The 27,744-nt window shown below is 34.4% G+C and overlaps 1 protein-coding gene across 2 annotated transcripts; it reads right to left on the bottom strand.

Moving 5' to 3' along the window:
* Positions 1–739: 739 nt before the first annotated feature.
* LOC123672839 lies at positions 740–27,744 on the bottom strand. Of its 2 annotated transcripts, XR_006746369.1 has the most exons (9): positions 27,323–27,744; positions 12,141–12,334; positions 9,794–10,008; positions 9,464–9,631; positions 9,311–9,389; positions 8,786–8,952; positions 5,857–6,019; positions 1,041–1,417; positions 740–973 (listed from the first exon to the last, which is right to left on the bottom strand). XR_006746369.1 is itself a non-coding variant. In XM_045607148.1 (8 exons), exons 1-8 carry the CDS (start codon positions 27,440–27,442, stop codon positions 1,153–1,155), a joined length of 1,371 nt encoding a protein of 456 aa, XP_045463104.1. In that variant the 5' UTR covers positions 27,443–27,744; the 3' UTR covers positions 740–1,152. The 2 variants fall into 2 exon arrangements, 1 of the variants encoding a protein (XP_045463104.1); XM_045607148.1 differs by having other exon boundaries at positions 740–1,417.

The raw sequence follows: 27,744 nt of genomic DNA, 5'->3' as shown, positions 1-27,744 counted from the left end.
GTTTCTCTTAAAAAATCCTATCATTACATTTGAAATTTCGGAGTAAAATGAACATAACAATGAACTTCTGACTTAGCGCCCCCTATCGAAAGCAGCAAAAACAAATGTATCATGAGTTTATTTTGTCCTCAATCAACAAGATATTATCTTTCAGACGAAATCTGGTTTGCTCAAAAATGTTGAGCCAAACTGAAGTTACAATCACGTTTCAATCAGTCAGATTTCTCTCTTTCACCTACCCTTATTTGATGTCGTAAAATCGAAAGTGACAATTTAAAAAGATAGAGAATTTTCCAAGGATTACTGTGATGATATTTTTTCTTCAACTTCATATGAAACATTTTCGAGTAAAATTCATTTTTCTACTCGACGGTAGCTATTACGCCCCCTAGCGGTAGAGGTATGAACTTCAAAACAATTTCCAGAGTGTTCTCTTGTTCACTTTAGTGTTAAAATTTTTTACCCCAAGTCTCTACGATGAGTGGATCCTGAGATAAAGCCGCTTACCTCGCTTATTTGCCCACCCTGTACAAGTTCATTTCAACAAATTATTGATAATTCAACAATTAATTCCAATTGTAGCTATCTTGAGAAAATATCGCTTCTGACATATGGATATTGGAATTTGACCTACATTACAACGCCTAGGAGGAAAAATGTTTCATTCCTCACATGATTCGATTCTTGAATATAATCAGTGGAAATAATAGGAAAGGAAGATTGTATGATGTGAAGCAGATAACAGTAGTAGCAAAATTTATTGACTAAGTCGACTTCTGCTTCCATTACAAAATAATTGTCATGAACATGAACAGGTACTGATAACAATCAAATTATCAAAATATTCGATTTAACATGCATTGAGAGATTTATAGAAAAACTAACAATAATTACAATGATATTCATAAAACTACATTATTCCTTCTTTCTAGCAGTGGATGTGTCCAGTTTTTAGAGGCTCCTTACTTTAGACTTGCTATTTATTTATTTATTTATTTATGTATTCCTGCTTATATAAATAAATAAATAAATGAAAGGACTCTCGCAGGATCTTTCAGTCTTGCATGACAGACATCACGTAGAAACTTATTCTTTATATTCATAAATAATAATCATAGTATCACAGCTTTCCAAGAATATTAGAATCCGGTTTTATATCATTCTCACGTTGCTGTGGTTTCCCCGACTAGTGTCAACCTCGAGCAGCTCATCTAAATTCTCTATTCTGGGTTTATTATTAACGTTAATTACTCTTCTCAGAGGGGTCATCGTATACAAGGGGACAATGATGAAACCATGACAAGCTTGTAGACACAATATGATGATGGAAATTGAAGAATTCTGAGGGAAGCTATCGCTGAATGCATCGAAAATCCATATGATCATGGTGAGGAATACAAGCAGTTTTCTGCCATACCTAGAAAAATAAAACGGAAAACATTAGACATTTTTCATCACAAGTTCTAGAATGATGCTGATTTTTGCTTGCGAGTCTAGTGATTTGAGATATTATCAGGTGTGTGAATTAGTCTTTCCCGTTTTTTGTAAGAGATGGCGCCACCAATACTGTGCGAGTATTTAATGGTTACATATGTCATAATCAAAGCTTATTCATCTGTCAACAATTCCACACTAACACATTAGTTGAAATTTTTTCGCATCATAAATTTTTGAAATCGTGAAAATGTCGAAATTTGAGCCGAATCGACGTCATTTGCGGGAAGTTTCACTTTATTGGTTCAATTTGAAGAAATCTGCTGCCGAGGCGCATCGGTTGCTTCAGGAAGCTTATGGAGAAGGTTGTGTCGATGATTCAAGTGTTCGCGGATGGTTTCGACGCTTCAAAAGTGGCGATTTCGACGTGGAAGACAAGGAGCGTTCCGGGCGGCCGCAAATCTTTGAAGATCAAGAATTGGCGACTTTGCTTGATGAAGATTCGTGTCAAACGCAAGAAGAACTTGCTGAAGCATTGGGAGTTGACCGAACAACCATTTCCAAGCGTTTGAAAGCCATGGGAATGATCCAAAAGCAAGGAAATTGGGTGCCGTACGAACTGAAGCTGAGAGACGTCGAACGGCGTTTTTTCACTTGCGAACATCTGCTTCAGCGACATAAAAGAAAGGGTTTTCTGCATCGTATCGTGACTGGCGATGAAAAGTGGATCCGTTACGATAATCCGAAGCGAAGAAAATCATGGGGACTACCCGGCCATGCATCATCATCGACGGCCAAGCCAAATATTCATGGCGCCAAGCTCATGCTCTGTATATGGTGGGACCAGCTAGGTGTGGTTTACTATGAGCTTCTGAACAGGCACGACAAAGTTATTTTGCAACATGACAATGCTCGCCCACATGTTGCACAGCCGGTGAAAACATACTTAGAAACGCTCAAATGGGAAGTCCTACCCCACCCGCCGTATAGTCCAGACATTGCTCCGTCTGATTACCCTCTCTTCAGATCGATGACGCATGGCCTGGCTGACCAGCACTTCCATTCCTAGGAGGAAGCCAAAAAATGGGTGGATGACTGGATAGAGGCCAAACCGGTCGAATTTTTTCGCAACGGGATTCGTATGTTGCCAGAAAGATGGGGAAAAGTTGTAGTTAGCGATGGCCAATACTTTCAATAATTCATTTGTAACCATTTTTTCACAATAAAGGCTCAAAATTTGAAAAAAAACGGGAAAGACTTATTCACATACCTGATACGATGCGCAAATTCGTAACCCAAAGGGGGCCTCAATATCATATGTCCAACAAGTGGTATTTCAAGGAGAGATCGGGTTAGCTATATGTTTCAATATGGGAACTTAAAAACGTTAAGCAACCAGCAACCCACATTTCAAGTTTGATGTTCGTTTCACGAGTAAAGATCTCATAAATAATAGTCCCCGAAGAAAATCTTTATGAAAGTCTTTCAACAATGTCAATAAGGTTTGGTAATTTACCTTTACAGAGTTCAAAGTTTAAACTCAATCACAGTTTAATCGATAGTCATTGTTGGCACTGGCAGATCCATGGTAGTCTTTAAAGGGGGCGGTGTTAATGGATATAAAGATATTGAATACTTATTTGAAAAAAGTAAACTATGAATATATTTTGAATAGACAAACGAAATAATGAAAAAAAAAAGTTGTTGAGGTTGCAGCTGTAATGTAATGTAATCTTGGTTGAAAGCTGATTGGGCTTTGAACCTATAAATATTTCGACAAGGTTTTGGGGAGGGTTTGAAATTGAGATATTGGTAGTTTATATTGAATAACATTCAAACTACGTGCAAAATTCCGACCGGATCACATCATCAGAATCATAGGAAAGTAAAATCGAATTGTGAAAGAAATTCCCAATATTTGTGATTAGATGATCAGTTCTGGTTGGGAGTCAACATGTATATCAGGAATAACAATTCGTTTTTGCAAATTTTGTGTTGATAGCGGCATCACAACAATGGAAAATTCAAGCAGAATAGTGATAAAATTATCTAATAATAATAATAATAACAACAGATTACACGGAGTTTACAAGTGAATGTAAAATTTGAAGCTTTCTGCCAAATTTAATGAAAAATCTCATCACAACTAAACAAATATTCAAGAGAATGTTGGAAAAGAAATTCCCAATATTTCCGTCAGAACAGACCGCTCGAGTTGAGATTTTAATACCATTCTCAAAATCATAAAAAATCATATAGAATATTGAAAGATTTTACATAATAATTTCATTACTACAAAAATTAAGTAGGTATAATGGAAAAAAAATTGATGAAAAGCCATGATGTTAGCTTCGGGAATGTATGGAATTCAAAAATCGAACAAAACATAAGAACTAGTTGAGATTTTAGATATAAAACAGCAACCGCGTCGTTAAAATTTATAAAAATAAAAACTCCAAGTATACCACAGGCAAAAAAATTCAAAATGTGAAGTCAGGAGCTTTTGGTTGCTGGTTCATTAATACACTAATTGCACCCATGGAGTTCACAGTACTGACTACACGTCAGTGCTTTGGTCTTATTATTGAGAATTCATTGGATTTAGAATATAGGGAAAAGGTGTAAGAATTGATCCCTTCAGGTAAGATGATCTCTTTCGATTACGAGTTCAAGAGCAATGCCTTCTAGTTGAATTCTATGCCATAACGTAGCCCTTAACACCCCCTGCCTAGGTCAATTTGTTACTTCGGTGCGAGCGAACAGTCGACATTCACAGTAAAAAATATAAATGTTGACCGTTGATCTAAAGTACCTAAGGTTAATTGTAAAATTATGCTTCTTTTATTTTTAATGTTGGATAACAATGATTTCTATGTTTTCGGCTTCCTTCTATGTTTAGTTTTGATTATATTTCGTCTTGAAGACAATGACGTTCATATAAGTTATATTGGCGAATATTGAACGAAAAAGTGGTACTTGGGGCAAGATGATTCCCTAACTTGTGTACAAGATGATCCTTGAGGATCACCTCACACTTTAAATTATAACATACTGTTTAAACTACTTAGGGTTCGAATGATTGTCAAAAAAGTATATCTATATATTTCTACAATTCTTTTTATGAAGATTACCTACAGGATGAATTCAGCGAAAGTACTAAAAAATAAACTAAATAATTACGAAAAGATAAAAAAAACAGAAAAGCTACTCATGAAAAAAACACAAAAGGAAAAGCACTTGCCAAAAGGTCATTTGTGGACTTTGAGTCGTCTATAATGAAGAAGATACAAAATGTTTATTTTGCATAGGAAAATTTTATAGTGATCAATACCAGCCTGTACTGGCATTGATAGTGATGATTCAAGTGAATTCATTCATTTGCGACATTTGCATATCAGCAGCTGCCAATAAGCAATTGATATTACTTATAGAAAAGTGAAAATTCTAGTCAATTCTATAAAAATGTTTTGTTAATCATAACATTACCATTTTGTTTTTATTTTATTACTGAAATCCCAACTCAGAATACAGTATCAGTTTTTTTGTGATATTATATCCTATATATTGATTTTCAGTTGTTTATTCAGTTGATAATCTATAATATGTTGTATGCCTCAATGAAATAATTTTAAATTATCTGCAGATATTAGATATACAAACTTCATTATTGTAAATATTGAAACTAATTGAGAAAGGGGTAAGATGATAACCCGAATAGTGCAGAATAATTGCAGTTCGACCTTTGGCCCTCTCGAGGAGACAACCTCAGCCTTCAAAAACGTAGGAATATTCTCGATTTCTCATCGCGTCAATGTAGATAACGCGCTAGACAAGGAAGCGCGTGAGGCATGCCTCGAATCGTTTACATCAGCAGAGAGCTAATGCCGTACCGTATAATGTGAAATTGAGGATAAAATGGATTAATAAAATATTCGATTATTTCCAGAATTAATTTGGTGAGGCACTGCCTCATCTGACTCATAGGACAAGCCGCCACTGAACCGCATCCATTTTGAGTCTACTTTTGAGGGCAATAGAAATGAATTCATACGGACAAGGAATATTTTGTTTTCATTCAGAGTTTTTTAACTTGAGTAGTAGGTATATAAATTCTCAATTTTCATTCAAAGAACAAAAAGCGAAACAGAAAATACTTACTCATTGTTTCAAGATAACAAACACATGATAAGTGAAGGTCATTTTCCGATTTCACAAACGGAAATATCGATTATATTAATGTGATGTGATTTTTCGATAAAACTAAATAGATTATCATGAAGTGTTTTTATCCAGATATCAAGTCAATATTTCATTTTGTTGATGAGGTAATCCATCGGACTGTTCAAGGTAAATTCGTGGGTTTGTCAATATTTTCTAAGGTGTTTGACCTACTGAGATTTAAACGAATTGTTCGATACTTACATGTAACTGTATTTTTTAGACACTTTCTTCCATTGATGTATTTCTTCACTACCACTGTGATATCTATTCTGATTCATCCGAATCAGACTGTAACACAGACTCAGTACTGATATTAAAATAGATATGCCTATGGGTACGAAAAATAACGAAGTACGCTGGTTCTCTGAAATGAATATTATTTAAATCAATTATTAGGTAATGATACGATTGAGGAAATTGATCAAATTCAAAATACACTATGATACGAGTATGATCTATATTAACTAACAACTCAATAAATCCAGGTCCTTCAGGTCCTCTAATATTTAATAATTTTATTTCAATGCCTTTTCTGGAGGAGGTCAGGCTTCAATCAAGGCAATCATTTCTTCATTAGTGCCAAATTTCTATACCTGGAGCACCCTTTAATTATTGTTATCGATTGTAGAGTCTGAATAACACTTATCAAGCTATTGCTTTGTTTCAACAATATTTTTCAATCGAAAAACAGTTTTCTATCGATACAAGAAACTTGTTTTTATCTATTTTTCAAACAACAACAATTGTAACGTCACTTGACCTTCAATATTTCTATCTAGATTTAACTCTATTTTTCAACATTTCGACACGCTTCTTTTGAAGCTTGGTAGTCTTGGAACTTATGAGAAAATGTGATAGGTACAGCCACTATACATATATGTACATAGTATAAGGAAATAATAGTAAGCCAACCGCCGTTTGACGGCAAGGAAATAGTCGTCGCTACTGTAGTTGGATTTGGATTTGGAGAAGTAACTCGATAATAGATAGCGCTGAATCATGAGCTATAGATGGCGCAGAAATAATACGATAATTCATTCAGTGGCGTGGTTGAAAAGGGGTCGCATGACATTGCCAGCAATTTTTATGTAATTATTAAGTTATCACAAATACACGCCACTTGCGTAAATGCTTATTACAGAGCAGAAAAAATATCAAAATATAGAAATCTTCTGACCACTCTATTTCAAATATTTTGGTTCTTCAAAATAACACCGATTTTTTCAGAGGGCTCCACTTTACGGACCAATTTTTTACAGTAAAATTCGAGTAAAACGTGTGTACAACTAGATGGCGCTCAACATCAACAAAATCGAAAAAAGCACTATACTGGCTTACTATCCTCTCCCTATACTATGATATGTACTAGTATATAGTTACTCTGCCATGATATGACTCTAGCGGTGCCATCTGGGCGCCAGGACCTGGACTTACTGAAAGACATGTTATTAGTGAGAAGGCAACAATTTGATGGTGTGAAAATGCTTCATATCGAAACAGGGCCGTCGCTAGGCAAACTGCCGCCCTAGGCAGAGAGCCAATTTGCCGCTCTAAGCTAACCTAACCTAAGAGGATCTAACTCTGCAGAATGCTAAAAATTAATATTGGATAGTCGGGCTCCAGGGCCCGCTCTAGCGTTTCTGGGGTCCAGACAAATATACAGGTCGTAGACACCCTCATAGGTTTTAAACTGAGCAAAAGAGCGGGAAAAGGAGGTATTGGATTCGTGAATTTTTATTCGTAGATTTAGTGTCGAAAACTCCACACATTTTTTATAAAAAGTGTGTTTCAACAAAAAAAATTGTATTTTAAGTGTGATTATTTCTTATGGATTCAAATTTAAATCGAATAGATAATTTAGGAAACTTGGAATGTAATACACAATAAACGTGCTCAACCAAATTCTTATAAATGAATGATGAATTATTACATGATTGTATTCAGGTTTCAGATTCTTCTGCTGTGTTTTGACTGCATTAAAGGCTCGAGCATTTAATTTTTTTTTTTTTTTTTTGATATGATTGAATAAAACAAACGAAAGATGCAGACAAACCATTATTTTTGATTTGAATAGATGTTACAGACATTCTCGATGTGAAGATATTCAATAGTAGTGAATCTGATAAAAAAAATAATTTGTGAAATTCGTTGAAAAAAAATATTGAATTCATTCTTCCAGGAATCCAGATTTCTCGGAAAAAGTAGATAAGGTCGCCCTACATTATTTGCTGCCCCTCTAGAACGAGTTCTGCGGTTTTAGGTTCTTCTGCTCAGTTTTGACTTTATAAAGAGCATTTTCTATTTTTTTCTTTAAGATAATCGAGTAAAACAATTGGATTATGTGGATGAACCATTATTTTAAATTCGAATGCACCCTAGTGCAACACTAGTTAATTTGATGTAAAAAATATTATAATATAGTGGAATGTGGTATGAAATAATAAAACTTTTTATATTTTTTGAGAAGAATAACTTGGAATTGGTAAAATGAAATCGTTCCTCGTATATTTTGCATTCCATTCTGAAGAATCAATATTCTGACTGGAGAATTGAAAAGAATGAATGATTCAGAAGCCGTCCCAAGTGGCAATAAAATTCGACATCGTTTGTCAAACCAAACGCCGACCAGCCTGAATAGTGCATGTGTTTTTTTAACCATCAATAACTCGTAAACAGCACCATGAAGAGAATACGTGACATCTGGATATTAATGAGTTTGAAACATAATGCGGCACCTTTGATGGTTTTTAATGTTAATTAAATTTGTCGGTATTCCTTTCGTGTTGTTGACGACCGAATTAAACCTCATTCGATACTTTGAATTTCTACACATGTGAGAGAATCTTGAAATGCCGCCTTTGAATTTTGCATACCTAGGCGAGTGCCTACCCTGCCACCCCCTAGCGACGGTTCTGTCTCGAAAACATTTTTCCAGATCAATATTTTGCTCTTACTTATCAGATATTAATGACTCCAACTGTCATATTACCAAACTACATGGAAATTTCGACAGATCAAATCTGTTATCCAAACAATGATCTATATCAAGGAAATAAAAATATAGGCCTTTTTTATCAAATCTCGTTATCATAATTAACTTTTACGCGATTGAGTTAGATAATGTTCTTACCAAATTTCACACAATCTGTTCTGCCGAATTGAGGCTTGAAGAAGCTGAATGGTATGTCAGGTGTGAAATTGTTACATATAGATATCAACAGAAATATAGCTGCAAATGCTGTGGTAGTCTTTATGTAGGTGTTGGTATGATCTGAAGGTTCCTTGCTACTGAGGAAACTGAAAAAAATGTCTTTATTATCTGTTTTTAATTTTTATACAGGAATGTCAGAAGATAAACTAGTTTTCAAACAGGACTTGAATGAGTAGGTTTTCTTGATTAGATATTAAGTTTTTAACGTGAAAACAACTTAAAGACTAGCTTCTAAGCTGAAGCGAAATATTTCAGGAAAGTTGAAATATTTTTCTTCGAAGTTATTGAATCTAGCCTCATATTGACAAAACGAAATAAAATAATAAAATTTATATGAGTCTTTTACTAAACTTTTTACCGAAAGAAATAATATCTAAATATCACAATAATCAACTTTCTCTACAAAACATCAATTAATAGTTAGATATTTCTTAGGATACTTACTAAATGCTATAGGCAAGATCAAAACACAATACGGCTAACCAGCAATAAGATAATGTCACGAAAAACTGAAGAAGCAAACCTGAAAAATATTCATTTCTTAGCCTCTCCATCAGCGATAATTAAGAAATAAATTATAAAATATATCAAACTTACCGAAGAAGTTGCAGCTCCAAGATAAATACTGTACTAAAACGATGATGAAGTAGGTTAGACTCATCGAAGATGCATAAGCTATGTAAGATTTCTTATGAGGACCTTGTATGTCTTGGAGGTAAAAGAATATAGCCGATGAAGCTAAGAGGATAGCAGAACATGAAGTGACTGAAAAAATATAAATATAAAAGGATTAGAAAATTTAAACTCTCAGCCGATTACAATTCAATACAGATGCATGACATTTATGAATTTTCTTCTAGGAACTCTTAGAAGCTTGGCTCGAAAGTCTATCAACAATGCTCTGTAAAAATAAGTTCGAATACTTACAAAATATGTAAATGGAGAATGCCCATTTCGGGAGATCTACCTCTTGTTCTTTAACACAGACAAACATATACACCGTTTCATCATCGGGCATCACGTTGAGGTTGTCGATACAAAATCGATCATGCCCTAGAATACCATCATATTCTCCCAAACCGCCTAGCAGTAGCGATCCATTCCGAAGTATGAAAGCATTTTCGTCAGGAGCCACAGGAAATCTATAACAGGATAAAATTCTTGAATATAAACCAAAAAAGGGTTTTTTCTTTGTGGAAATAAGGACAAACACTGAAGAACTTTTGAAATATATTTAGTGACGTTTCGCAGATTTTCATCTTCTTCATCAGGCCTAAAAACACCAAAGATGTAGAGGTAAAAGCCCATAGACGTTAGGTCAGGCAACCTAGCCGGCCAGCAGTTTGGACATCGAACATGACATCAGAAAAATATCAAGTATGCTCTATTTTTGAAATAGTAATTTTCAGTTCTATCGAAAATTGTAAAAATAAACGGGGTGTTTCATTTGAAAAAAAAATCATAGCGATATCTCATGAGAAGTCAGTTGGCGGAAAATTCAATTAAAGTCATTGAATTCTACGTAGAAAATTAATACCAGCTATGGAGTTTTGTTGTTGAGAATGTTATTACCAATCGAAATGCATGAAAAAATATAGGGTGTTCCATTGCAAAAATATCATTTTATGAAATATTATGACAACGCGACTGTCAATTTTATTTTTGTTTTCACATCGAGAAGACCTCTAAAAATGCTACTAGTTTGCCCATTTAACCGACATCGTAGCATCAATAATAACGGAGTTAGCAATGATGCCGACTTAATTTGAAACACCCTGTATAAGTGGAACCAATTTCTCAAAGAAATATTATAATATATTTAATGTCTTTTAAAAAAATATACTTATTTCATTGACGGTGAGTTAATATTACATCATTTTGTTTATATCAGACATTATCACTGTGAAAAAACTTTTATAAAAATTGTACATGTTATCGTGTTGTAATTTTGTTTTTATATCTTATTTTCAGCTGACATGATGATAGTGTCAAAATCGAAAGTCTTAAAATACAATTATATGAAAATGAGTATGTCTTCCATTTTCTTTCCTAATTGATCATGCATCAAATAAATTGAAACTGAAAAACAATTGCTCCGAGAAGAAAGTAGGCATTCTTGAACAATTTCAGAAAATCTCTTTGGGCAGATTAGCGGATTTTATTTTTTCAATTAATTCAGCTGGCGCATTTGAATCACAAACACTGAATATCCCAAGCCTTATGTTGCTCACTGTAAGCAGGATAAATTAGTATATTATTCAACGAGCGGTAATGTAGGTCATAACTCACGCAGATGAAGTTTGCAGCACGAGCCGCAGGCGAGTGCTGTAATTCATCAAGCGAGTTATGACTATTACCGCAAGTTGAATACTATACTTTAACTACGACTATATCAATAAATACTAAGAAACAAATACATACTTAGATATAGACAGAAGGAACGAAAAGTGAACATTTGTGTTCGATCCCGAGTACAAGAGAGATGGAAACGGCTAGCTCGAATCCAGTAGAGAGTACAGAGATAGAACTTTATTGGAAAACCTTAATAGTTGCCTATAACAATGCACTAAAATATATCAAAAAATATTCCCTGCAAACGATGACTTAATGTTCTTACTGCTACACCAATCTTGAAAATTTTTGTAAACTCCTTTATATCTTTTTCGGGCAAGTAATTCTGTATGGTAACATAAGCTGTTTGTCTTTTGGAAATATATATTATTTCATCTTCACTATCTGAATTAATCGTTTTCAGCAAAACATTTCCAATAATTAGATAGATATAAACTAAATTTGAAAACGTAAAAATTATTAAAGTGACATTCCCTCGGACATTCCTCCCCTCAATATCAATAATGGATTGTTCCCTGTCGACAAATCGAATAGAAGCAGAGAAGTATAGAAGCACAGATCCATCTTTTCCGATTTATTATTGTGAGTTATAGTAGTGAGCTATTATAACTCACGCAGTTTGTTGTTAATAGATACTATTAATTGCTCAAAAGCAGTTGAATAATGAATATATAATTCAATAGGAGTAGATAAAATAAATTTCACCACGAATTCGAAGGAGAGAAAAAAGGTATTGCATTTCTGATTTGTTGAAACGTGAATATAAACGTGTGATATATCGGTATATCTATATTGCACCTACTCAAGGAATATTGTAATAAACAAATCTCAAGGCCTCGAAATCAACTGAGGTCTGAAATAGTAAAGTAATCTGTGATAAATTGTTATCTGGCAGGTGAATGATTTTTTCACGGTTACTCACTTGTGGACTTGGCAGGGATCGTTAACGTATGTATCAATTGCAATCAGATCGGGATCCATTGGTACATCGTCGAAAGCTGTTTCGTTATGGTTGTAGACCTTGAAGTTTGGCTGAAACAGAACAGTTGATTGGTTGCAACTGCCGGCCCCAACGGCCAATCCTTGTGGGCAGCATTTCGGTAGCCGAACAGTGGTCTGCAAACAACAACAAAAATTGTTAATGCACCTCTGAAGTTTCATTGAGAGGAAATCTTATAATGGTTGTTTCTTTAAGATCTTGGGAACTTCAAATAATAGTACAAGACAGAAATATTGTTGGAATTATTTTCCTATTGTTATAATCTCGTAAATAATTTCATGGCATTTATTTTTTAAATATAATTTTCGGCATATGTCAGCCGCGGCTACATTTGATTAGTCCAATTTTTCACAACTTCTCTCAATAAATCTGGCCGTATAGTTATAGTCAAGTAGTCATTTTTCAATCTCGAGTCAAGTCAAGTATTTTTTTATCAAGTACTTGAATCATATCGAGATATTTGATTTTCAGCACTTTTATTGTGTATTGTCACATAGGAAAAAGGTGATATGAGAAGGAACCTTGCAAAATACACATTTATTTATTGAACTTATTATATTAAAGAACCAAAAATATCATTTCCCCAAAAAATAATTAAAAAATAAACATAAAATTAATAAGTTTCTTAATATTATGAAACCTCCAGGCTTTGTTTGATTTCATAATTTTTCATCACATGACGCATCTTATAGATTTGTCGCCTAACCTATTGCGGGTTTAGGAATGAAGATCATTGCAACATGCAAAATTTCAGCCCAAAAGCCATGATTAGTTCTCCATAAACGTCTAATAGGCCATCGCGGTGAATCACCCTGTATATATTATCTTCATTATTGCACATTTGCGGATGTACTCTTCATCTTTTCCATTCTTTCCGATGCATCTTCAAGATCGTAAATCAATTGTGGAGCATTAGCAAATACTTTATTTTTTACGTGAGTCTAAAAGTCTTAGAGACCCCTCAAAATCTTTAATCTCTGAATGAAATTTTAGTGATTTCATCCATATATCATATATAGTAAAGAAAGAATAGGTCCGATCACCGTTCCCTGGGGAATACCCACCTTCACCTCCGTCGCAGAACTCATCTGATTTCCAATTTTACCCTCCAAATAGTTTAATAATAGGTTGTGCAGGAGCAGAACCTTGAATTCCACAGTCTTCGACTTTATTGAGCAAAATATCATGGGACCCAGTGTTAATTGCCCTAGACAAATCCAAGAGGCTGCCAAACACTTCTTGGAATCATCCTCGGCCTCAACTCCATGTTTTAAAAGTTCAGAAACTGCATCCTCAGTGCTCGAACCTTTTATAAAGCCATACTGTATCTCCGAAACTATTTTATTTTCGTTCAGAAACCTAACTAGTCTTTCCTTTACCGCCTGCTCAAAAAGATAAGCGAAATTATTTATCAGGGATATAGGACGATGATTCCCGATTTCTTTATGACCTTCTGACTTGAAAAATCCTTCTAATGTCGAGGAAGATCTTCGTTGATGAAGCTGATATTGATAATGTGTACTACGTCTATACGACCAACAATGTACTTATAGATCTCTTTAGAAGAAACGACGATATTTTATCTAAGCCAGGTGAGCCATTATTTTTCAATTGAGATGATTGAATAATACAAACAAATATTATCATTGAGTATTTCTTGTATCATATTTGATGGAACTCATGATTTGCCACTTAGAGGAAAGGAAGGAGATGAGGAGGTTTTCTTTGACCTTTTAAACTTGAGAATTGACTGAGATGATCTGAAGATCAAACATCACTTGAATAGATGTCGAAAAATTGACTGAAATATTGAAAAATATAGGTTTTAATTTGAAAATCTTGAGTTTCCATAGATTTGAGTTGTCCGAGTTCATGATCATCTCATAAACACCCTGTACTATTTTGGTCCAAACCGCAAACAGTCTTTTCATGATACATGTTTGCAGAATCGAAGTTTTTTCCGAAAAAAACTTTTTTCTGTAGAAATATTCAAAAACATGGGAGTCCCATTAACTCGTGAATGAATGCCATACCCAAAGTATGACATATTGCTGAAATTGTAAGCAAAAAAGCTATTTATGATGCAATAATATACTAGGTGTGCTATTTTAAATTAGGAAGTGGTAGTACGTTTCCGGTATGACCGGAAATTGTAGAAGTATAAAAATATTCTAGGGAGAAAGATCATTGTCAAAAACCCCACAAACCAAATTTTCATAAAAAACTATATGTGCGATGCAAAACTCATATGGTATATCCAAAACTTTCAATGAACATCAGTGAGACGACACACCTGTTGAATTAATAATTTGTTACGTAACTATGAACCTGAGAGATGACATTGACCCTACTTATTATACAAGAATTTCTGTGAAGTGTTTCATTGAGCATTGTTATCGAATTTCGTTTAATTCGAGTGAAATTTCTTCTCAGAACTCCTTACTGGGTACGGGTATCCAATAAGGACCAAGGACTTCAACAACTAGTTTGGTTTAACTGCAATTTTAAATAGCTTCTATAGTTTTTCAGTCAACCTAACGATGAAAGATCGAGAGATTTCTTTTACTAGGTTGTTGATTCTCTTCATTAATAATAAGTACTGTATATTAAACTTAAAAAGAAACTGCAACACCCAGAAGGAGCTGTTTAAATTTCAATTTTTTTTTTGTAAAACATATATACCTAGTTTAGCAAGCAATTATTGAATTTGGAAAAAAAAAACCGTGAAGGTTTTTTCATGTAAACAATTTTCGTTACTTAAATATTGTAGTCGTTTTTTGCAGGTTTTTTAAATTTTACAACAAACCTGCTGTTCGAGGAGACCCAAAGTCCATGTTTAGTTCCTGTTAGAATGCCTAGAGCACATGTAAAAAAATAGTGGAGCCATATGTTCTCCCTTACTTTAACAGGCTCAAGAATCCAATATTTCAGCAAGATAATGCCCGACCTCATATTGACAGAGTTAGTTTAAACTTTTTCGAAGCGACCCATGTGAAACTTTTGCCATGGCCTCCGAGATTCCCCTATCTTTCACCTATAGAGCATGTTTTGGACATCATAAGTAGAAGGCTTGTAAATTTACCCCAGTCCCCAAGGACTTTTGCGGCTCTGAGACCTGAAGTAGCTGGGGATAGTATCCCTCAAAAAGAAATAGACCAACTTATTGCATCAATGCCGACACTTGTTGTAGAGTGTATAGATAATCTCGGTGGGCAAACACATTATTAACAAATTTATTTGAAAAAATTGTACACCCTCAATTTTTTCTGCAAATTTCAGTCTTTTTTTTTTTTTTTTTTTTAAACGACTTTATTCTTCAATTAAATACAACAAGGCGACATTTAGCTTGAAGCTACTCTTACATGTATCACAGCCGTCTCCCAAACCACTGTGCCACCGAAGGTAGACATTTACTTCTTGCTATACCATCTATGTTCTCCAAAAAAAAATAAATTTAAACAGCTCCTTCTGGGTGTTCCAGTTTATTTGTCAGTTTGTATATTCATTATTTTAGTGATTCTCAAAGTTAAAAACATTAAATGTGTAAATTTCACAAGAAGCAACTAACATGTTTTTTCTTGAATGATGTTAAATTATTAATTTGGCATAACTTTCAAAAATTGAATTAATGTTATGACACTAAAAGCGCTTATATTTTCATATTGAACATTTACTGGGTACCTCAGTTATGAGCACTGCAAAATACATATGATACATCCAAACTTTCAATGCACATCAATGGAAATGATATACCTGCAGAATTTATCATTTTTATAACGTCGACGTCGATAGGAATCTGGAAGACGACATTGCATAGTAATTAACGTGGAATATTCTGATGAATATTCGTTTCGAATTTCGTTCAATTTCATTGAAATCTTTTACCAGAACTTCTTATTGAATCAAGGTTTTCAATGAAGACCGAGGACTTGAAAATAGGTCCTTTATTTTCTCTATCAAGCTCTCGATTCTAGATTCTTAGATTACTTCATTCCTTTTTGGATTATCTCAATTAAAAAGACGAAATTTGTAAATTTACGAGAAGCAACAAATATGTTTCTCCTTGATTGATTTTGAATCATTTTAATTCTGAAGAACTCGAAAGTATTGAATTAATGTTATGAAACTAAAAGCACTTATTCACGAATTACTTTGTACCTCAGTTTGTAGCAATGTGAAACTTATATGATGGTACATCCAAACTTTTATTGAATTTAAGTGGAACGACATATCTGATCGATCATTTGTATTTGTATTAGTCAATATGAATCTGGAAGACGACATTGACACAACTAATTGCAAAAGGAATTTTATCTACGTGAAGTGTTTCGCTGAATATTCATTTCGAATTTCGTTTAATTCCGGTGAAAATTTTCCTCATAACTCCTTATTTGGTGCTGGTTTTCAATGTAGACCAGGGTTTTCAATACATAGTTCGTTTTACTACGAATTCATCTACATTCATCATATGGCAAGCGAATGAGTAACATCGTTTATATTCACTCCCTGTAATTTTGTTTCTCCCAAAGTTATAATGGTGTAATAAAGTTCTTCAGTTGTCTGAGTTAATATTAGAAGTGTGGAAAGCACTTCTCACAAAAATGATTATTGCAAGGGAAGTCGAAAGGAAATCGAGAAAACGGTAGCTGAATCATTGTCTAAAGCCTCAAAAAATAATAAAGCAATCGCTGAAAAAGTTTCGAGAGCCATTACAAAGAAAAATTGAAAGATACGCTGCTGAAACTACAAGCAACAGTGGTGGTGATATAGAGTCAATTTGCAACAAATTTTGCAGATTTTGAACATAAATAAGATAAAACTCAAGAGAAAATGCTCCAACATTAGGAGAGAATTGAATTTATGGATCAATCTAGCCGAGAACTTATAATGTTTAGGTGGTGAAAATACTAGAATGAAAGGACTGGAGTCGATTAAGGGAGAGTTGAAAGTAGACCTAAGGGAAACAGATGTTGTTTTGTGTCATCGTTTTGGTGCAGCAAAGGATGGAAGAAGAGGTATTCTACTCAAGCTCAGAATCCAAGACATCAAGGAGATAATTCACTCGAAGAAAAAAATTTTTTAAGGACCTGGAGTAGTGAAGAAGGATTTAACGCGTGAATGATTGGAAATGTTGAACACTGTCATCGAAAAACAGGATTTAGGCCAAAGCTAAAGATAAAGAAATCGAGTCAAGTCAACCCTTTTTTACATGAAAAGTTTGATTTTCAAGTCGAGTCGAGTCAAGAGTAAAATCAAACCAGTTTGACTTGAATGCATCTCTAATAAGAAGTTTGAGGAGACATTTTGACGAGCTCCTGGTTTACGTTGAGGCCTTGAATGATTCACTTGATGTTATTGCGTTGTCTGAGACAGTTAATATATCAAATTCAGATGATGTTATATTACCCGGCTACAATGTTTTTTGCAATGAGTCATATCTAAATAAATGCGATAGAACGGTTGTATAGGTGAAAGAGAGTACACCTCGGGTGTGGTTGAGGTGGACGGTTTAAGATATCTGAGTTTAGTTTTTTCTAAATCTTTCCGGCACTATTGTATACATTGGGGCTTCATGGCGATATGCAGGTCATCTTACATCAAGGATTTGGAAATGTTCTTAAACAACCTAGAGAAAAAAGACATTGAGATATATTTGAGTGATAAATATCGATCTGCTACAGGATGTGTTACCGTTCACTGTTGATTATATGAATGCACTCAATTTGAACGAATTCATTTCGTATATGAATAAGCCGATAAGAGGAACTGAAACCTCCGCCACTACTATTGACCACATATTTGTCCGTGTAAAGAGTAATATTACAACATCTGCTGATATCTGGGCACCCATATTTCGGTTCAATATCACGGATCATTATAAATAGTCCATATACTTCAATCACGCCTCATAGAAAGAAAACGTTTATACTATGAAACAGACGACGAAACTGAATTATAATTTTATAGCAGGTGAATGGTGGAAAGATGTTTTTCTTGAAAAAAATATGCAGATATATCACAGCAAGTTCATGCATAAATCGACCCCTCCTTTAACTTTGTTACTGAAAGAGGTAGAAAAAATGTTTTCTACAAAAATTTCACGAAATTGACTAGAGTTTTTTAAAATAATTTCACAAAATGAAAAATATGGTGTGGAGTGGGCAACACATTGATTGTAGCTTCATGCTTTCAAATGGAACACCCTGTATCTTTTTCTATATTTGACTAGCTCTTTTTCAGGACCGCCGTCAGGACCGGCAAACCGGACATTTTGCTTGGACGCCAAATTTTAGGGGCGCAGTCAGTTAATAAAACAAGAAATAAATTTTTGAGACAAATATGTTTTCTTAGTGAAAATTCCATTCTTTGTAGTACTGAAATAATGAAGTTAACATGAGCCAATTTTTAAAAAATTCAAATAGGATGCTCTCAACTATAGTTATGACAATACAAATAGGTACTGAAATGCACTTCCTTCGTCTCTTTACTATAGACTTATAGAGCGTCGTACTTCTAAACAATTCAGGAAATTTTTTGATGAATTTGACAAAACGTCTCTTGAGTTTTTACCCAACGTATGGCATATTGCTGAAATTGTCATGAAAAAAACTATCTAATGATGCAATAATATATTGAGTGTGCCATTTGTTTCAACGAACAAATATTTGAAATAATGAAGTAGTAGTCTGTTTTCGGTATAACCGGAAGTTGTAGCGATCTGAAATTATTTTAGGGAGAAATATCATTGTCTCAAACCCCAACGTGCACATTTTCAGCAGAAATTTTCAATTAGTTTCTTATGAACGTCTAATAGGCCATCACGGTGAATCACCCTGTATAACTGGGGTGTAGTTGTCATATAGTAAATTGTGTATCACTGTCTGTAATAAAAACGATAACTTCCTGGACGATAATCTTAATTATCGGCCAAGGTGATGACATCAGAAATTGACATTCGTGAATGTGGTTTTACTACGAATTACACATACATTTTTTCGCTGAAATGACAATCAGCATTCTCATAAATTGAGGATAAAGAACGTTTTTCAATTACAATCTTACTGAAAGCATTCGCATTATTCTATATGTATTAAATAAAATTTTGCATATACGATATATGGAAGCACTGATTATTCTTTTTAACAGATGCCTGGAGGAGGGAAAAATTCCCGATACATGGAGAAATGCCGAGGTGATAATCCTCTTCAAAAAAGGGGACCGAACCAACATCGAGAACTACAGACCGATTAGCCTTCTATCCGTTTTGTATAAGCTCCTCAGCAAAATCATTACCAACCGCCTCAATAATAAGTTTGACTTTTATCAACCTGTGGAACAGGCTGGTTTCCGGAGCAGCTTCAGTACATTGGACCACATACAAACGATACGCACGCTTATTGAGAAATGTACAGAGTACAATGTCCCGTTACACCTCGCTTTCGTTGATTACAAGAAAGCATTTGACTCATTGGAAACATGGGCGGTGATGGAGGTAATGAGCAACGCAAGGATTGACTCAAGATATACAAACCTCATTGAGGACATCTACAAAGATGCTACGCTCCACGTCAAAATAGATGAAAACACAACAACGGATAAGATCCCAATACAGAGAGGAGTTAGACAGGGCGACTCGATCTCTCCGAAATTGTTCACCTTGGCGCTGGAAGATGTCTTCAAGAAATTATCATGGCAACAGAAGGGAGTCAATATAGACGGAAGATACCTAAATCATCTCCGTTTCGCCGACGACATTGTACTCATGAGCACTATTGCAGGGGAGCTTAGCAGTATGTTACTTGACCTGAAGGAAGCGTCACAAATAGTAGGCCTAAAAATGAACCTGCAAAAAACTAAGATCATGAGCCCAGACAATATCTGTGTCACTGTCGATAATAAGGTGCTTGAAGTTGTAGAGGAATATATTTATCTTGGTCACAACATAATGCTGGGAAAGAACAACCAGACAGCCGAAATAGGGAGTAGGATCAGGCTGGCTTGGGCGGCTTTTGGGAATCTGGCACATATCCTCAAAGAACCTAAAATGCCAATTAATTTAAAACGAAAGGTATTTGATGCTTGCGTGTTACCAGTCATGTTGTACGGACTCGAGACAGTTACCCTAACAAAGAAAAGCGCACAACGACTGCGAGTCTGCCAACGTGCGATGGAACGAGCAATGCTCGGGATCAGCTTGAGAGACAGGCAGACAAATGAAAATATCAGGGCGAAAACCAGAGTAAGTGACGCAGTAGAACAAGCTGCTAGAAGTAAATGGCGGTGGGCTGGTCATGTCGCGCGGAATGATGTGAAGTGGACGAAAATTATCATGCAGTGGAGACCACGACTGACAAAAAGAAGTGTTGGCAGACCCCTGTTAAGATGGCGAGATGACATTCAAAGGCGAGCAGGAAAGAACTGGATTCTCACAGCACAATGTAGGACGACATGGAAGCGATTGGAAGAGGCCTATGTCCAGGAGTGGACTCAAACGGGCTGAAGAAGAAGAAGAAGAAGAAGATATATGGAACTAGCTTTTTATATCTGCCTAATCTATTTCAAATGATTTCAGAAATAGATATGAACCTATTTGAAAATGAATGACATCCCAGATAAATTTCCGATACAATCATACACCGAGAGATTGGCAGATGTCCCATAAAATTTTAAATCTGACTTCAGAGAGCAGAAATCAGAATACCGATATAATTTGTGTTTTTTTAAGATCTAAAGAACTTTAAATAATGATGTAAGACAGAAATATTATTGAAATAAATATTTTGTTATTGTATTAGGGTAGATAATTTTATGACATTGATTTTTCAAATATGATTTCCGGCATATGTCCGTTCCGGCTACGATTTACATAGTCCATTCTATCAGTCCAATTTTTCATAATTTTTTCCAATAAATCTGGATGTATGACGTCAATGGTGGCTTGAATATTGACACTCCAAGATTTGCCGGTTTTTCTGCATAAACCAATGACTCAACTTAGCCACATAAAAAGTGATCGACAGACGATTTTCAACGTAGTCAAAAGACAAAGGCCAACAAGTTGCGAACGGCGACGTATCGAAATTTCTTTAACACTTTGCCTTATTAATGAAATTGTATTCCGAAGAGTAAAATCAGAGGGCAACTATATTGACCGTGAAATGAACAAAGAGCTCTATGAAATTCGCAAAGAGATTTATTTTTCTAAAAGTGAATTTCCATACAATTTGAAAGCGTTAATCTGGAGTTGAAAGATTGATGATGAATTACCAAACTTCACTGAATAGAAATGACAGTTTGACATTCCCAACTATCAAGCCATAGACAACAACCATCGAAACTTCTCATGCAGCTGAAAAACACCCTTTAGAAGGAATTCCCCTGGTATCGTATCGTAAGTTCTCTCCATTTTACGAGTTAATAAATGTAGTGAATTATTAGAACTGTGATTGCGGGAATTTGGACAGTTTTCTTCTTCCATGGATGCTGATAGTAACAGTAGTGAATTATGTTTTTAAACTTATATCGATGTTTTTGATGAATTATGAAGGGAAGTTTTTTGTTTGTCAGATTAATTAGGTGTACCTCCTCTTTGAAAATCAGTAGTAGAACCTCATATCTTTCATTGAAACAGTTTGGTTGACTCCAGTGGACAACATATTCTGTTTTGACCCAACTTAGTGCTGACAAATGTTACGCTACAAATTAACTTCAAGAAAGAATAATACCTATTTCGAAAATAATATAACCACCTGTTTCCAAGAAAATTCCTCTTCTTCAGAGCGATCGATCAAACAACAGTTGAAATTTATTGGAATGTTAGCCTTCTGTACCGATTTTTCCGTATATTCACTGTGAAGGCTCCTTTCGACTGAAATTGGAGTTTCAGGAAGTGACCAGTTCAGTACTATCATTGAATTATAATTACATAAAGTTCCAATTACGATTTTATCTTATAAATAATATAATATAAGGTTATAAGCAGGAAAGCGACGCCTTCAGGGGAAGACATGGACCCATTAAATGAAGTGTATATATCATGTAAATCATATTCCATAAATATATATTTTATAAAATTTCATGAATTGATTAATATTTTAGTGATGTTTAAATATAAATCTCGATAATACCCAAGAGCCGATGCGCTACACTCAACCGGTTACCTTTTCAAATGTGTAGCGAACAGACAAAACCTTCAGTTTTTCATCTTATCTGACTTGGTCGCTGGTACTTAACTGGATGAAAATTTTTATAACTTCATGCGAATTGTTGAGAGACATGGGCAAGGTGAGTTTTTACTTACTTGTGTGGTCTCGGAAATAATGAGCAATTTTTTTCGATATTCTTCTTTATTTTTCTATGGTTCAGATCGAACGATCAACATGAAAATTTGCACGAAGGTTACACTTGTCATTCTTCCTAATTAGGTATCATTAAAATACAATTTTTTATCTCGATCCAACCGACGTATTTACGGAACACCTAGCCAGATTATTTCCATTCATATTTCAAGTTTGTGGCTTTTTTCGTTCGGCAGTTACCTATGTTTACGGCTGGACGGACAGACAGAACCGAATTTGAGGACGGATTCGTTATCCACTATCGTTTGAGACCATTTCCGGATCAAAATTCTTAAAATACAACACTAACGAAATGATAGAGCGATCTGTTCAGTGAATCCCTGAGTAGAAAGGTGAAAAAACTTTTCGATGTCAAACTCATTTCTGAAAATTTTTTATATTCATTCCATTGTTCATTCGTATAATCATCTCGCATCGAGGAGAATTATTGTCTTCTCAGTACTGAGAGATAATCATTTGGTAATTCATAAATTTCGTGTTCCTCAACTATTTTTTTCTGAATTTTAACTACATGTTGGATAATTTGAATGAAGTACAGGGTGTTTCACGTAAGCGGGTCGTTGGATTATCCTTCCAGCAAATATGACTGATTTTCAAAATAGGAAGATTTATAGACGATTTCTCACCAATTATTTCTTCATTTGAACAAAATATACTTCATAATATTCTGTATGCTCAATCAATTCTGAATTCGACTATGTGAATAAAGTGGTAGTTTTAAATTTATTTCAAACAATTTCATTCAAAATCAACCTGAGGAAATTCAGATTCAATATAAGGAAAGTTTATCCACGTTGTCTATTGTTCTATATCGTTCCTGCATTTCTCCATTGCTCATTGAGTTTATGAAAAAACGTTCTATATGCGGAATATTTAATCTATTTGAATGCAGTGTTATAAGTCCTGCCTTGCCAAAACAGCATTTGTGTTATTATTGATATATTTCCGAAATATCACATCTTTCTTTAGGAGTGAACATATTGAAAGCTTTGAATGAAAATTTTATATTTTAGCTTTTATAATCGAAATTGAAAACTTTAAAATTTAAAATTGAACGAAAAGTCTATAAAACACTTCTGTTGTTGGAACCTTGTATATTAAATCATCCGGTTATATGTTTCGGCGTATTCCCATTATCAAACCAAAGATTCTGAAAAAGATTATACTCTTAGGTACAATATATTGTACCTAAGAGAAGTGTTTTATAGACTTTTCCTTCAATTTTATACTCAACACTTCAAAATGGGATTTTATGAGATTACTTTAAAATTTGACAATCAAATATTTATTGAACCACAGACAACATGGATATATTTTCCGAATATAAAATCTAAATTTCCTCAGGTTAATTTTGAATGGAATAGCTTGAAATAAATATAAAACTACCACTTTATTTACATATTAGGATTCATAAACTATTGAGTGTTCTGAAAATATTACACAACATTATGAAGTATGTTTTGCAAGAAAAACATTTCTGTTTTCTGGAGAACGAGAAGTCGAAATGAAGAAAAAATTGGTGATAAATTGACTCAAGATCTTCTTATTCGGAAAACCAGTCAAACTTGAAACGCAATTTTTTTTTGGGAAAACGGTTTTTCCTCAAAAGCTTTTCTTGCCTAAGTTTGAGAGTTTTTTCAATAACATATTTGGATAGCCCATTAAAAATACTACCATTGTGATAAGCCATAAAATCTAGTGACCCGCTTACGTAAAACACCCTGTACAGGTCCGATGAAGACTTCTTGGATTTGCTGGTTGATGCTAAGGAAGAAACCCTGATAATATCAAGGTGTTTTGAGAGCGAGAAAAATTGAAAAACTATTCACTTATAAACGCGAATATAAAACAGTACAAAATTCTGAATTGAAATTCAAAATAAACTGTTTTATCACCTTACATGATTTTAGTATTCAGTTTTCTACTAAAAGATTCGAATTACTTTTAAACCATTTGAAATATTTTGATTGCTTGTGAAATATTACACACTTGAGCTTGGCTTGACTTGATTTTAGATATTTATTAATTGACTTGAGATATCAAGCTTCTTGATATTACATGAGCTTGATATGCACGCGTCGCACGGAATATATTTCTGCAATTTCCTACGCGCATAGACTGAATAAGGGGATTCCTCGAACGCCAAGAGACTGAAGCATTCACCAGTGTGACTTTATTATTAGTTTTCTCACATTTCTATGAAATCTATTGGTAGATTTTGGTAGTTTCAGAATACTAAAAGCTGGAACCACATGGAAAATATAGGTTTGAAAAACCATTGGAATTAATTAATGTTTTTGTTCAATATAAAAAAAGACTCGAAAAACGAGAATATAGAAACAAAAAAAATATCACACACATCACAAAAAATATTACACACTTATACGTATTTATATAAAACTTAAAAGAATTGAATTTTTTCTCAGGAAAAAACAAAACGAATTTCACCGAAGTGCAAATATTGTAGGGCGGCATTTTATACTTTTTCTGAGAAATTCGAATTTCTACAAGTATTGAATAAATTTATTCAATTTCAACGAATTTCACAGATGATTTTTTATATCGAATTAACTAGGGTTGGGAGTGGGCGCATTCGAATTTGAAATAATGATTCATCCGCATCATCCGATTGTCTTCTTGAAGAAAAAAAAACAAAATGTTCGTTTTATAAAATCGAAACTCATCAGAAGAACTTGAAGCCGCAGGGTCCGCTCTAAAAGGGCGGAGGTGGCATTTTCTACTTTTTCGAAAAAATCGGAACTCCTATAAGAGTGGATTGGAAAAATGGCTATACGTTTCACATATAGCCAAATGTTTTATTCCTTTCATCAATATTGAATCTTTTTTAAAATTTTTTAGATTTTTTAGATCAAACTAATTGGTGTTGGCCATGGACGCATTCGAATTTAAAATAATGGTTCATCCCCATCAATTGATTGTTTTACTCTATAGAAAAAAATTTTCAAGCGTTTTATGAAATCGAACCTGGGCAGAAGAACTTGAAACCGCAGGTTTTGCTCTAGAGGTGCGGCACATATTGGAAGGAGGCATTTTCTACTTTTTCCGAGAAATCTGTATCACTAGAAAATTGTATTTAATCATTTTTTTTAACGAATTTCACACATGATATTTTTGATAGGTATTTTTGGTCAATAGATTATTTTTCATTTTGTTATGATTTATAGTGATTAATTTATGTTTCTATTCAAAAAAAGTTGATATGTTCGGTTCTTTTATACAATAAGTTTGATAAATAATAGTATACATAATAATAATAATACATAATAATGGCAGCAATACTCATAATATACCTAATAACAACAACATGCTTCAAAAAGAGGTCGAAAAAATTTCAAAATATAAGGACCTCGAATTTCAGATAAAGCGCCAGTGGGGAATAATATCAACGAGAACTATTCCAATTATCATCTCAACAACAGGAATAGTACCCAAAAATATCAAGAGAAATATTAAGCAACTAGGACTTAGTGAGTATATATGTAATATAATGCAAAAATCTGTTCTTTTAGGTACTGCAAGGACGGTGAGAAAATTCCTAGGAAGCGAAGGACAGGTCCAAGGATCGCGTGTAAGAGGACCAGAAGTTCGACGAGAACCAGGGGGGCCACAAAGACCGGACACGACCGAGCTCTACCCTTCTGATATTTTAAATATCTGGGATTGAGTGAATGTTCCTCTTAGCGAGGAGTGAGAAGCCGACGGCGAGGAGAAATCCTACGCGTATAGGGAAAAGTCGGGGCATGTATTGTGCAACAAGTGGGAAAAGTCCAACTTTTCTCGCGAGTGTGGAAGTTTGTGGCACGATCCTGAAAGGCAAGTGCCGCAAACACACGAGCGAGAAAAAGACTCCACATGTTGCACACTATAATTTTCCTACAACTGCAAAAATTTCAATAATTCAAGTAATGGACTTGATTCAAATCAAAATGGCCTTCGTTGACAGTATGTGTTACTTTATTGCGTTTCCATAGAAACGACTCAAAAGCCCAATTTCATTTGTCTACCAAGTGAGGTGTGGGCAAAGTGCCGTGAGGAAAAATATTTCCCACAGTATGAGCAATACATAGTTTTGAAATTGAGTGAACTATGAAGAATACGCTACTTTTCATAGCAGTTGTAGGAAAAAGTGTTTTTTGAAAAGTTGCTAGGTTAGGCGACAAATCTTCATATAAGATGCCTCATGTGTCTTAGATCCTGGATGGAAAATTATGAAATCAAACAAAGACTGGAGGTTTCTCTATTAAGAAACTTTATTTTCAATTTTTTTTCTCTTATGATTTATAGTGATTTTATTCACGTTTTTATTTAAAAAAAAAGTTGATATTTTCGATTTTTTCATACAATAAGTTTAATAAAAAAAAAGTGTTTTTTTGCAAGGTTCCTTCTCATTTCATCATTTTATTTTTATGTGACACTACACAATAAAACTGCTAAAAATCAAGTAGCTTGATATGATTCGAGTAGGTACTTGATAAATAAATACTTGACTTGACTTGAGATTGAAAAACAACTAATTGACTTGATTTCAAGTCAAATAACTTGAAAATCAAGCCCAGCCGTGAATCCCTAGCGGACATGGTTATAAGATTTTGTATGATTCAGAAAGACTACTCTCGTCTATCAGATAGAGGATAATGAATAGTTTGACAGTTAGCAGTTTCAATCGAACCTTCAGCACATATTCAATCAATAGGATTACCGGCTCAATTTTACCACGATCTTTACCTTATTTTCCGATGTGACATTTGCATATTCCGTCGTTGTAATTGCCAGTCCACCGTCGAACTCAGTTTGCGGGCACACTCCCGCCAACAAAACCGCACAGAACAGAATTAACACAAGCATAATAGCGCAGTTTTAAATTACACCGATTCACACTGAAGGATATTCTCGCAAAACCTTGTTACGAAAGTCATTCACAGACTGGCCAGACTGGATTTGATCGCGAACGAATTGATTCACGATATAAGTAGGGTAGGGATAGGGAATCCCGTAGAAGCAATTACTATTTCCACTATTACCGTAACAACTTGACGAATTCTTCGAAATCCCTGGTTAGATCCGGTCGCCTTAGATCAACTGTCTCTTCTATCCGATCAAGCATGCTATCACCGTGATCGTTTTCGAGTCATACTTTGACTCATACC

Source organism: Harmonia axyridis, chromosome 2 (assembly GCF_914767665.1).
Source record: "Harmonia axyridis chromosome 2, icHarAxyr1.1, whole genome shotgun sequence".
In the NCBI taxonomy this organism is placed as follows: domain Eukaryota; kingdom Metazoa; phylum Arthropoda; class Insecta; order Coleoptera; family Coccinellidae; genus Harmonia; species Harmonia axyridis.
This window is presented reverse-complemented; position numbering and strand designations above follow the sequence as displayed.

Coding starts and splice junctions, on each gene's coding strand:
- LOC123672839 (XM_045607148.1), bottom strand. CDS start 27,442: ATGCTTGTGTTAATTCTGTTCTGTGCGGTTTTGTTGGCGGGAGTGTGC. Junction 8,953..9,310: donor GATCTTGCCTATAGCATTTA/GTAAGTATCCTA, acceptor CATTTTTTTCAG/TTTCCTCAGTAGCAAGGAAC. Junction 1,418..5,856: donor TCTAAAAAATACAGTTACAT/GTAAGTATCGAA, acceptor TTATTTTTCTAG/GTATGGCAGAAAACTGCTTG.